We start from the raw sequence: 12,100 nt of genomic DNA, 5'->3' as shown, positions 1-12,100 counted from the left end.
CTTGTTTTATCTATGTTGTTGTAGATTCTTGATCATGAACAAGAGGTGGCGAGCACGACAGGAAAAGCTCACGCAGTGATTCCAGCCTTTACTTTCTACCGTGACCGTACAGGAGATGAAGACGAAAAGCAGGGGAAACGAGGTGAGAATATAAGAAATACAAACATTGTTAGTGACAAGTGTTAGGCTTGTCGGTCAGGATTTTAAGCTTACTTAATACTAACCTCTTACTAACCGAGCGCGAGGGCCGTACTGGGTAATATTGGCCCGAGGTTGTGGCAGTACGGACCGAGCGCAGCGAGGTCCGTACAAAAACGACCGAGGGCCAATATTCCCCAGTACGGCTCGAGCAAGCTAGGTTAGTAAGTAGTTTATTATATGGCACTCGGAGCAAACTTGTTTATTTATAAAAACGCACTTTCGGTCACTTGAATTCAAAGGGTTTCCCGCGTGACGTGTTTTTGATGACGCGAGCAACCCAGAAAGAACAAGCTTCGGTACCACGAGTTTGAAAGCAAATTTACTGAACGTTTACATGTAATCATGTTGATTATAGAAAAGACATCAAGAACGATTTGTAGCGGAATTTGACGAAAATCTTAACAACTGCGGTTTGTTTTTGAAACTCACAAAACTGGTTTCGTCGAAACTTTACTAGCCCATCACAAAGTACGGATCAAGAAAAGGTTGCTGTGAAAATCACATTCAACCTTAAAAGAAGCAGCATTAAGTCAATCGTCCTCATCGCTCTCATCTCTGGCTTGGAAACCCAAGTGTAGGGATAAAAACCACCACACAGTTCTTTGGAGTGCAACTGTATTGGAGTCGCCGAATTCTCCTGGTTCAAAAAGAGCATCTTCTTCGTTTTCGTCAATCGCCTGAGCGGCTTGCAGCTTGTTTCTTCTGTCGTGTTCAGTTGTGAACTAGTGACTTGTGATTTGCAGCTAGAACTCTTCTCGATATTTCAAACTCATCGTCCTTGAGTATGTTGAATGGATATTTCTTCTCGGGTAAGTATCGCTGTATATTGCGCTGAAAACGGGAAAATGTTGCTGGCTCGTATTCGCCTTTTCCTGCGTACGTTCATAAAAGAAATTGGCGAAAGGTGGCCAAGCTCGGACGCAGTTAGGCTTTCAATTGTTTGACTATTTAAGCCATTAGCTTCAATAAAACGGAGTAGCGTGATCATATTAGTAGACGTCTTCCTTTTGCGTTTTCACTTCTCTGTTTGTTTACGAAATCGTCAATGGCTTCGTGGCCTTCGCTGATGCCTGTTTTTAGAGGTTTCTAGATCTTTGGGATAGTAAAATTTGCTTTGTAAATAATATTCTTTTTCGTCCATGTTGGAATCAGTCTTTTGGGTAGTTTCTTTGCAAAGAATGAAAGTATTTTCAGATTTTCTTTTCGCAGTTTTAGCTGCAAATTTTCAAATTTGCCGCTTGTCCTAAACAAAAATACTCGGCTTATGACCGTTTCCACGGAAACGGTCCGTATGGTAAAATCTCGACCAAGAAAGAACCAATCAGAACGCGCGGATTTACCTCAAGACTGCCTTGCCATATAATAAGACGGATTATTTATTATATCAACCTGTTTGACTGACTGGTTGATAAGATAGTTTGACCACTGTAAACAGATTCGAGTGTTAACGTTTCGAGCGTAGGCAATTCGTCAGGGCGATCCTTATCAACTCTGTTGATAAGACTAAAGTTTCTTTTCCACTCCCCCCTAGCAAGCACCACAGTTTCTTTAGAAACTAATAGGCCTTATCACGGTTTTCGACGCCATTTTGACGGGTAGGCAAACAGGCTTGAAATAACAGTGTTTGTATGGAAATCCGATGTCAAATAATTTTCATAAAACATCGCTTCTGAAAAATTCATGAATTGGAAACTTTTGCACTAGGAAAAGGATTTTAAGAAAAAAATTGGAGGGATGTAGCTCTGCTAGAAAGCGTCCAGTCGTGTTTTGAATTTTCCATGCATTTGTCTGTATAGCGAACCAGCCGTGAACTGCTACTAAAAATAGATCGCGGGAAAAAAAATACAGGGAAATGTATGGAAAGTTCAAAACATAACTGGACGCTTTCTGGCACTACTACATCCCTCCAATTTTTTTCTTACAATTCTTTTCCTAATGCCAAAAGTTTCCAATTCATGAATTTTTCAGAAGCGATGTTTTATGAAAATTATTTGACATCGGATTTCCATACAAACACTGTTATTTCAAGCCTGTTTGCCTACCCGTCAAAATGGCGTCGAAAACCGTGATAAGGCCTATTGAATTCCCTTTAATATCTGTTGTCAAAATGGAACGGCGTTTTCAGATTGACTGGTAATCCAACTGAAGTGGCTGTTAAAATTTCCTCTTCTTTTTTCCTTATTCCCTTAAACGCTAAGAATGCTCCTGAAACATTCAGGGCTGATGCCCACTACTGATTTTAAAGGCTGATTTTAAGAACACACCGTGCTTGTTTGGGATACTTAACGGGCGCGAAATGTCTAAATTAGGGAGTTTGAGAAACGGGTCCGTGGTCGTTCCAAACAAAATTTTTGAGATTTTGGTAACCGAGAATATCAACCAAACAAGATACTTAGGTCAAAACTGCTATACTCGAACAGGACCCTGCAACCCCTTCCTCAACCTTAAAAGAGGGTGTCATTATTGCATAGCCACCCCTCTCTCCAGCAGTAAAAAATGGCATTGAGATTCAAACCTCACTTTTCTTGTTTATCTAGCAATGCTGACTCTTGCTAGCTGAATATTCCTGTGTAAACTGAAATTTTAAAGCCAATACAGTTTTGCTGGTAATGTTCATGAGACAGGAAGTGTCTTCAATAACCGCCCTATCCCAGACAAGGTGGATACTCTGTGAACAAACTTGTCATGACCAGTTCCCTTAACTGTTTTTATTGTTATTCCCTACAGGCTCTCGCCCTCCCACCTCGTCCCACCCCCGCTCGGCCAAGAGGCCCCCTTCAGGGAGCCGCAAAGCGGTAGCATCTCCAGTACAAGGCAAAGGTGGCAAAAAGAGCGGCAAGGAGTCCAGTACTTCCTCCTCTCGGCCAGGATCATCGGTCAGTGACGTAGAACCTTTACTCGATAAGGGATGAATTTAAGCCAAGTAATACCGGCAATATTTTCTTGCAACTTGTCGCGCAGCAAGTGTTGCGTATGGCAAGTTGCGATTGTTTATTGTGCGTATCACCACCCTTGTGCGCAACAAACGTTCTTGTTGCAGAGAGTAGAAACAGCGTTTACGTTCTACAACATGACAGTTCAGTTGTTGAGTGCATAGGTGGTAATACCCACAACGAACAATCGCAACTTGCAACGCAGCATTTAATGCGCGACAAGTTGCGAGAAAACTTTGCCCGTATTACTTGGCCTTCAGGGAGATTTTACCAAGGTTCACAGTCCACACGCATTTTATCCAACCGCGTATAATTCTTTTGAACATAGAATTTAGCTTTGAATTTTGTCTAGTTTTGCCGTTCAAAGCTTGAGTGTGACTCTCAGAAGCTCGATGCCCTGGGACATCTGCCACTGCAATCAGTAGCCGTGGCAAGCTGTTTAGTATTGTTGTTAAAAGTTTTCACTGCTTATGCACACAGTTACGCTGAATTCTAAAAGCCTGTTCCAAAACTCGCACCGTAAAAGTTCACAATCGTGATTTTCAGAAGTGTTGAAGCTCTTGTAATCAGTGTCAAAGCAGTTGCGTGATTACCAAAAGTAATAGCCACTTCGTTAAATTTCGGTTAAGAATTGACAGATCTGCCAGGTTAAATTCCAAATATGTATACTATTTCGAGCTCTGAAAGCATACCCTTTACAGTAAGGGGGAACATTGCTATGTGGCTAGGAGGAAGCTTAAAGACACTGCCCGTCTCTCCCTTCTGACGCCCTCCTCCCCCTCCCCCCCAACCCCCTTCTGAGCGTAGGTGGAATCGTCAGAACTTTCATTATTCTTTGTTTGCATTAAGTTGTTTTATATGCGTGTTTTCCTGTAGCAGAAAGGTTCCCGGCCTGTTCTTTATGATGACGAAGAAAAAGAAGACGAGGAGCCAGAGGACACGGAGCCAGAAATCAAGGTTTGTATTGGTGTAAACTCAAGTACTTCTGAACCTCCCGTCCCGCCTCCCGTGTAGGTGCAACACACCTAATAGGGAGCTTAAGCAACGGCAACGACAACGCCGCAAAACAATAGGTTTAATGAGCAAAAACAATCGCTCTGCACGTGCGTTTTACATTTTGGTACGTTTCTTTGCCGTCCTCTGCAAAATAACAACGTGAAATGACCACATTTAAGGTTTTGTGGAGAACGTCAACAGACGAGGGTGAATTTTTCATTTTCTTTCTTAACTTGTACGCCACTCTTATCAATTTGGTTCCCGGATAGTTCGCCATTTTTTGTAAACGTCGAGCGAGTTGAAACGATCGCGAAGTAGCACAAATAAAATAAAGATATATTTTCTGGTGACGTTTTCATTGCCGTTGCCGTCGTCGTTGCTTGAGCTCTCTAATATCAGGACCAAAGAAACCAGACAGGCGCACTATGTCACCTCAGGTGCATGCACGCGTTGATGAGAGGCACTTTGAAATCATTGGCCCAACTTTTTCAAATACCGTCGGAGAGTTCAGGAAGCTGTTTTCATCTGTTTGAATCGCGTTCATTTTCGGAAAGTTAGCTGAATTTTTTTATTTACAAACGTTCTTCAGTAGTTACAGAAGCTGTTTGTTGCTATATTTTTAAAGCTTTTACAATGGTGGAAAAGCAAAAATACCGCGACGAGTTGTTTGCAAATTAGTCTCAACCGGACTCTACTGCGCATGTGCCCCATCTGACATAGTTCCTTTAATTATCGTTTCTTGTTCTTTCTGCAGATTCACAAGTACATTATTCAGGCCCAGGTTCTGCGGGACAGTTGGCCATTGTCGAAGAGCGCCTGGGACTTTGTAGCCATGCTGAAGAGTCTTGATCGGCTGGATGTAGAAGGTATGTCATCAGTTTCTTTGCACCACATTACTAACTCGTTTCATCTAATTTACGAGACTTAATGCCTACTTTTGTTACTGCGCATACGTACTGCGCATCTCGAGATACTCGGGTTTCCCATGGGTAGTGCCTACTAATACAGGGATATTTTTGCGCAGTTTAAAACTATGCGGAGAAACTGAAGCAGAATTTAGCAAGAGCTCTCGGTATTCAAAAAGAAAATTGGGGGTAACCATGCATTTTTCAGAGGTAATAAAGCTTCAATTTGGAAAAAAAATACGCCATACGCGGCTTTGTATTTTGCCGTTTTTTAGAATAATTATTGCGTAATTATCTCTAAAAAATGCGTGGCTACCCCTAATTTTCTTTTTGGATTTCAATAGCCCTTGCTAAGATCTACTTTCCCCGCATAGTCATAAACCACACAAAAATGCTTCTTTAGTAGTAGGCACCGTCCTTAATAAATGCAAGAATGTTACAAACATAACGCGCTTATGTTTGCATTGCATCGGGTTTCGCTTAGGTTTGCTGTGCTTTTATGCTTGCATCGCGCATGCAAGTAAACCACCCCTTACTGACCAGGTGCCAGTTGCTCAAAGAGCGGGTAACTTTATCTAGCGCATAAAGTATATTGGTTGGAGTATGTTTCATCCGCTGGATAGAGTTATCCGCTCTTTAAACAACTGGGGCCAGGTATATTGCAACTTCCTTTTGGAATTGTCAACTGATGCTTTGTTGTTTAGTTCCTGCAGAGAGTGCTCCTCGTGGGGACAAGCTGTCTGCAAGCGTGTCTAAAGGCAAGAAAAATAAGGAAGGCAAAGAGAGCAGATCAAGCAAAGGCCAAACGGGATCAAGACCCTCTTCACAGGTATCACAGCAGAAACGCTGTATCATTATGAATCCTTCTGGCTTCGATTGTTGAAAGAGCGGATAAGTCGCTATCCACCGGATAAAATCAGTGTATTGCCATTGCATTTTTCCGCCGAATAGCGGCTTATCCCCTGGAAAGAGTTTTCCACTCGTTGAACGACTGCCCAATTTAGTTTATCCTGGATTAACGTGAAGTTTCATTCGAGTTTAATGACTACTCATCAAATATTCTTCCAAAGATTTTTGTCCCTCAGTTTTGACTTAAGAATTGTCCTTACCATTAGCTTAAAATTAGATTTTAAAAACATTTTTAACGACCGCGCTGAAAACCTCGGTTAACTTTTCATCGGGGATTAGTGTTAATCGGCTTAGGAACAACCGAGCCCTGGATTTTATTTTTCTTGATTTTTTGTGTAAACTTAACAAATCTTCCTCGAGTGTTTCTGATTCGTCTATTGTTTTCAAGTTTCCTTTAGAAAAATATCCTATCGAAGTTTTCTGTTTTTGTACACATTTTGATAGAAAAACCCTTCGTTTTCTTTGACTGGTTGAAAGCTGTGTTTCATTGATTTGCCGCAAAGTACCTCGATCTCTCAAAAGACCTCATCGTTTTTCTGTCACTTAATGATAACACGGAAAATGTTTTTTTCACTTTCTTTAATGGCGGCCACTTGTGTTGGAGTGAATGGCTGTGAGTAGGACGACATCTTTTGGTCGTTAACCTCCTCAAGGATGCGGCTCGTCATGCTGGCCTGCCCCATAATTCCCTAAAAGGGTAGAGACCCAGGTTTCAACCAATTAGAGGGAACCTTTTCGAAAGGTTTCCTAAACAGCTTTCAACCAATTAGAGCGAATCTTTTCGAAAGCTTTCCCAAACAGCTTTCAACCAATTAGAGCGAACCTTTTTGAAATTTTCCTAAACAGCTTTCAACCAATTAGAGCGAACCTTTCAAAAGGTTTCCCAAACAACTTTCAACCAATTAGAGCCAACCTTTTCGAAAGTTTTCCCAAACAGCTTTCAACCAATTATAGTGAACCTTTTCGAAAGGTTTTCCAAACAGCTTTCAACCAATTAGAACGAACCTTTTCGAAAGGTTTGCCAAACAGCTTCCAACCAATTATAGTGAACCTTTTCGAAATATTTTCGAAACTAGCAATACTTATATCCGTTCTGTTTGTGTTTTTCAGCAGCAATTTGACTCCAGTAAACCTAATTGGACACTGAGGATCGTGTCAGACGCCAGTGGGGTACGTGTGAGTCTGTCGTGTGTGTTTTGATTGAATTTTGTGGAATGTCGTTCATGTGTCGGTCAATTTGTTTTACAGGAAGAAATTGAGGTCAAGAAGGACACAGAAAGACAAGATGAAATAAAGGCCATGAAACAGGCGTGGGAAGCCGCTGAACCAGGCCGAGCCGCCAAGGTAGAACAAATCACACGTGAATTGTCATTCATAACCCTAACCCAACGAAACTCCAACTGTACTCTGCGGTCAAACGTTCGTGTGCAGGTCGTGTCAAAGTTACAGTATCTATTGACTACCAGTTTTTCGCCTTAGAGTTTGGCTGGTAGCTGTGTTTGTTGCAATGTTGTGTTAAAAAAAACTTCTGGTATGACACTCATTGTGTTTACGAGTGTTAGAAGGCAATGGAAGCCGAAAGTGGACACTTTTTGTTTCAGCACTGTATTGAGTTGTATGTTTCTGGCAGGGTGGGGGAGGGGGGCAGCGGAGGGGGATAGGGAAGTGGGGTGAGGCGTGGTCGTTGGGTCTGAGTTTTAGTAATACTCGTAAGAGATGCAGTGATTTTTGGACAAGAATTTTATTGGCAGATTCAAGGACGTTTTGGTTTCTCTTCTTACAAAAATTGATACAACCGATTTCTGCGTTTTGTAAGTGGCGTTGAAGCTCTTTTCTTTTCCTTCCAAGGCTCAACAAAGTCGCCAGAAGTTTTTAAACGAGCACATGGTGAAAATTGAAAAAGATGCAATCGAAGAAGAAAACGGAGACGAGGAACAACACGAGGAGAAAGACGCTTCGTCCAGCGAAATATGTGAGTGGGTCATACACTGCTTTACATAGGACTGATTTCGACGAGTTAATTTTGAGTACAATTACTGTGTAAAGTAAATTCTATTCAGTCTTTTTCGAGCGTTATACTCAAGAAAAAGAAAGAATTCCTCGAGAGGAATCGAACCCATGTTTTTTCGTAGACCAGTCGGTTGCTCCATCCACTTGGTTACTGGGAGACTGGTGACGTGCAAGGCGGTTTATCAGGTTCATGTGTGACATGCGCCCTGCTTGACTGCTAGCTGTTAGCTGCTAACTTTTACAAATCAAATGTTGTTACTCATACATTTATCAAACGGTTTCTGTGTGAGAAGACAGTCCCAATTAGTGTTGTCTTGTTACAGTTACTGTGACGTCACCAGTACAATCAGAGGCGGACCAGGGAGAGCTGACCCTAGTACCACCCCCCAAGGAGCCAGATCAGATACTGCAGCCTCTTTCCCCGCCCAAGACCATCAGGTTAGATCATGATATCTCTTTTCAAGTAAAAATTGTCATAGCAGGACAGTCAAGTCGGTTAACAATGCAATGGACTTGAGTTCAGTTGGTAAAAGAATCGAGACTTCAAAGAATAAAATCAATAGATCACGTTATTTAAGTGTCAATGTATTAAACACAGACACTTTCCAGATCGAATTGGAATTTAGAAATGTTGGTTTTTGCGGAGAGGGGAAAATCGGAGTACCTGTATCACTTTTTTTAAGTGTCAATGGATTTTGCACAGAGCACTAATTGGGGGCACTATCTAGATCGAATTGGAATTTAGAAGTGTTGGTTTTTGAGGAGATAGGAAAACCGGAGTACCCGGAGAAAACCCTCTCGGAGTAAGGACGAGAACCAACAACAAACTCAACCCACATATGACGCCCAGTCCGGGAATCGATCCCGAGCCACATTTGTGGGAAGCGAGTGCTCTCACCACTGCACCATCCCTGATCTGCCTGCAATGCAAGCTTGTTCATCACAGTATTTTGATAGCAGTTCATGAGCAGTTTGCTTGTAGTAAATGAACCCTTTTATCTCCAATGGAGACCAGCATTTGATTTCTCTTAACTATATTACTACTTGATCAGACATGTAGGTGATGAGAATAAGGGAAATGATCACCGAAGATAAAATGTCTTGATGTTCAAACAAACTCTCCGTAATAGTATCCTAAGAAAAGTATATAGAACTGTGGGGGGAATTGGTGTTTTGATAGTCGAAGTGGGTCGTATAAATGGTACATTTGTCTCGTTTGCGTCCTAAACAGTCCATGGCTTAAATAAGCTGTGGCTTGAGCTGGTCTCATCCAAGTCGCGGCTACACAAAAGTGCTTCTATAGCCGGATAATTTGCGACTTGGTCGCAGCGTTTATGAGACGGGATCAATATCGGGAACACCGCGTTAGAAGCTTGTGGAGGAAAGAAATCGATAGCAAAATATCCGAGAAACTCTCAGGCGTGGCCTTATTGCACTCAGGGTCTGCGACTTGGGTTTCAGCCGTGTCCGATATTGTTGGAATGACCAAGAAGTTTTTTCCCAGATACATGGAGCCTCGATTACAATGTGCGGCCTTATTAAAACGCCAACCATTTGTACGAACACTTCGCGTTTTACGTAAGCTTCGCTCGTATAAATTGCCCCGTTCGTTCTTTGAACAAGCCTCAGCTTAATCTTCTCGTATACACGGCCTAATCTGGGATACGACAAGATGTACAAGATGCAGAGACCTTATAAGCTCTTTGAGTTACTGGGACAAGTCCTCGGACCACCGATTTCCTTGGTGTCCCAACTGAAACTTTGGACCAGTTATTTAAACAGAGGCTAACTTAGGCCGCGGCTTAAGACAATCAGTGGGCCTCCAAATCTGTTTATTAGTGGTTTATTTTGAGTAGATAAATAGTTTTCTAGTCTGGTATGCAAGGCTTTTTGTTACCGTTGGCAGTAGACAATGTTTAGCTATGATTGTTGGCAAAATTGAAAATGGCTTAGAACGTGGTTTTGTTAAACACCGTCTAAACTATTAAATAACTGACCCATTGTGTTTTCGTTTTCAGGTCACGTGACGGTGTCCCCGTATTGCTGGACGAGGAAGAAAAGGAAGCGCGGCTTCAAGAGCGCGCGGCTTTAGCGCGGGCATTCAAAACCATGCGTGAAGAGGTAGTGGAGAAAAGAAGAGAGCAAGACAGAATGGACAGGAACGCTGCTAAGGAAAGACAGTTACAAGAAGCTGAAGAAATGCAGGCATGTACAGCCTTGTCTTTGAAGCCGGAATTTCATGTATTGCATGTATACGGTCCATAAATGTTATCGGTCTGAGAATTGGTGATATCAAGCTTTGCAAACTCGCGGATAGCACTTGGGGAATATCGTACGATACGTCCCTGTTTTCTTTGGGGCGTTTTGATTCATGCGACACATTTTAACCAATCACAAACCAGCGAAAATATTTGATACATTATAAAAGTCGATAGCCTACTTGTTGGGAGTTAGTCAAGGCACGCTTGCTCATAGCCAGCAGCTGTTTATACGTGATCCTTTCTATATGTAAGATATTTGTCGCAATCATTCCGTAACCAAGTGTTTTCTTAACCAACCCCCCTGGCCCACCCTCTCCATTACCACCACCCTCCCTCCTTCCACTTTGCTTCCACAAGACCGAACGCATTATGAACAATTTGTTCAGTGACAAGTTGCATGGGACTTTACGCGAAGTATATACTACCAATGAGATTTTTGAACGATTATCTGAACCTTCAACAGGAAACTTGTTTTTCTCATTTCTCTTTTACCAGGCCGCTTTGGACAAAGCCCGAAGCGAGATAAACCAGAGACGAGAAGCTTACAGACAGAAGTTCCTGGAGGCTGAAAAGCAGAAGGAAGAAGCACAAGCAGCGGAAGCCGCTAAAGAAAGAGAGAGATCGCCATCACCCAGCAAGAGCCGAAAGAGTGCGTCTACAGCCAAGGGAGGAAGGAAGACACCTTCCAAAGGAAAGAAGAAATAATCGACCACTAGAGATACTTTAAAAGTCTTACATTGAAAACAAAATGGAAAATATTCCTTTGACAAACATACAGAGTTATTTGAAAGTGCTGCTTAAGGACTTTCACCATTTAGAATTTATCCACAAATTGCTACGGACTTAAAGTAAGAAACATGAATTGACTCAAGGTCCGAGAGCAACATTCTGTAAACTTTGAATAAACTCTTTATTTACATAAACCACTTCGGCGGGCTTTGTTGCCTAAAACCTGTAGTAAAATTGGTTCGATTGTATATTTTACGCACTTCCCGCGTGAACAATGAAAATTCTGAAATACACATATTCGTGCAGTATTGGAATTGTGCAATGGTTATTTTTATACAGAACTAAGTTATTTGTACAGCGGTCACTAAAGAAATTGTGTAAATAGTCAAATAGCTGTAGTTGAAATAAAAGAATTTCAAAGAAGTGTTATTTCAAGTCTACATTTCTATTACGACGGTAACGCGAAGTTTAAAAACGGGCCTTACACCAGAATTCACCCTTCCTTGGTGCACGAATGGTGGAGTATCAGAAAAAATTGCTGGGAGCACCACATCCAGGGATCGAAATAGGGGAGGGGGGTGGGGTAGTTGAGTGAGTATAATAAGCTGTGGTTGTGTGCTACCTATCCCCGAAATGCAATTTTTGCCCTCACTATCAGCATCAGCACTGTGCTCACTATACAGGAGTCCCCTTCATGCTATCTCTAGTTGGGAGTAATTTGCTTTATTGGACGCTTTAAATTGTTGAACAACAGGATCGAGACAGTGAAGAGGTACATACCAGTGTCCCCTAATTATACTTGTTGATAGCCTGCGTGGTAGGCGTAATCGGCCCAATCCTCCCTCATTTTGTGTCGCCTTAATCTCGTACCCAGCTCTCCCACGGTCATTTCGACATCCCCGAACCGACTGAGATCTGGGTACAAAATATTAACGGCAGACTGATCCCAACGGCGGAGGTGACGAGCTTGATAGAACAAACAACAAAAGCTAGAATAACTGAAATATATTTGTTTTTTAAAAAAACAAATTTTTGCCCGATATTTCGGTTTGCAATACAAACCTTCCTCGGGGGCTGAACGAAAAAGAAAAGTGAGAAACATAAAAGGATCGTTACAAAGAAGATTTAAAATATAAAATGCATGACAATGATTGGT

At 41.9% G+C, this 12,100-nt stretch overlaps 1 protein-coding gene across 2 annotated transcripts in view; it reads left to right on the top strand.

The window, feature by feature from the left end:
- Positions 1-11,373, top strand: part of LOC146453874 (androglobin-like) — a 46,698-nt gene extending 35,325 nt beyond the window's left edge. The window contains exons 24-34 of one of the 2 annotated variants that reach the window (XM_085096108.1): positions 25-142; positions 2,929-3,077; positions 4,014-4,091; positions 4,885-4,996; positions 5,740-5,864; positions 7,055-7,114; positions 7,193-7,288; positions 7,793-7,916; positions 8,278-8,392; positions 9,973-10,159; positions 10,711-11,373. In XM_085096108.1, coding sequence (XP_084952234.1) covers positions 25-142; positions 2,929-3,077; positions 4,014-4,091; positions 4,885-4,996; positions 5,740-5,864; positions 7,055-7,114; positions 7,193-7,288; positions 7,793-7,916; positions 8,278-8,392; positions 9,973-10,159; positions 10,711-10,920 — 1,374 coding nt within the window. In that variant the 3' untranslated portion in view covers positions 10,921-11,373. Of the gene's footprint in view, positions 1-24; positions 143-2,928; positions 3,078-4,010; positions 4,092-4,884; positions 4,997-5,739; positions 5,865-7,054; positions 7,115-7,192; positions 7,289-7,792; positions 7,917-8,277; positions 8,393-9,972; positions 10,160-10,710 lie in introns of both variants that reach the window. The other variant, XM_085096107.1, reaches the window with a different exon arrangement.
- The last annotated feature ends 727 nt before the right edge of the window (positions 11,374-12,100 follow it).

The sequence above is a fragment of the Pavona decussata genome, unplaced genomic scaffold (assembly GCF_977016875.1).
Source record: "Pavona decussata unplaced genomic scaffold, jaPavDecu1.1 SCAFFOLD_322, whole genome shotgun sequence".
Lineage (NCBI taxonomy): Eukaryota > Metazoa > Cnidaria > Anthozoa > Scleractinia > Agariciidae > Pavona > Pavona decussata.
The sequence above is the reverse complement of the archived record's forward strand: the minus strand, read 5'-3'. Positions and strand labels throughout refer to the sequence as shown.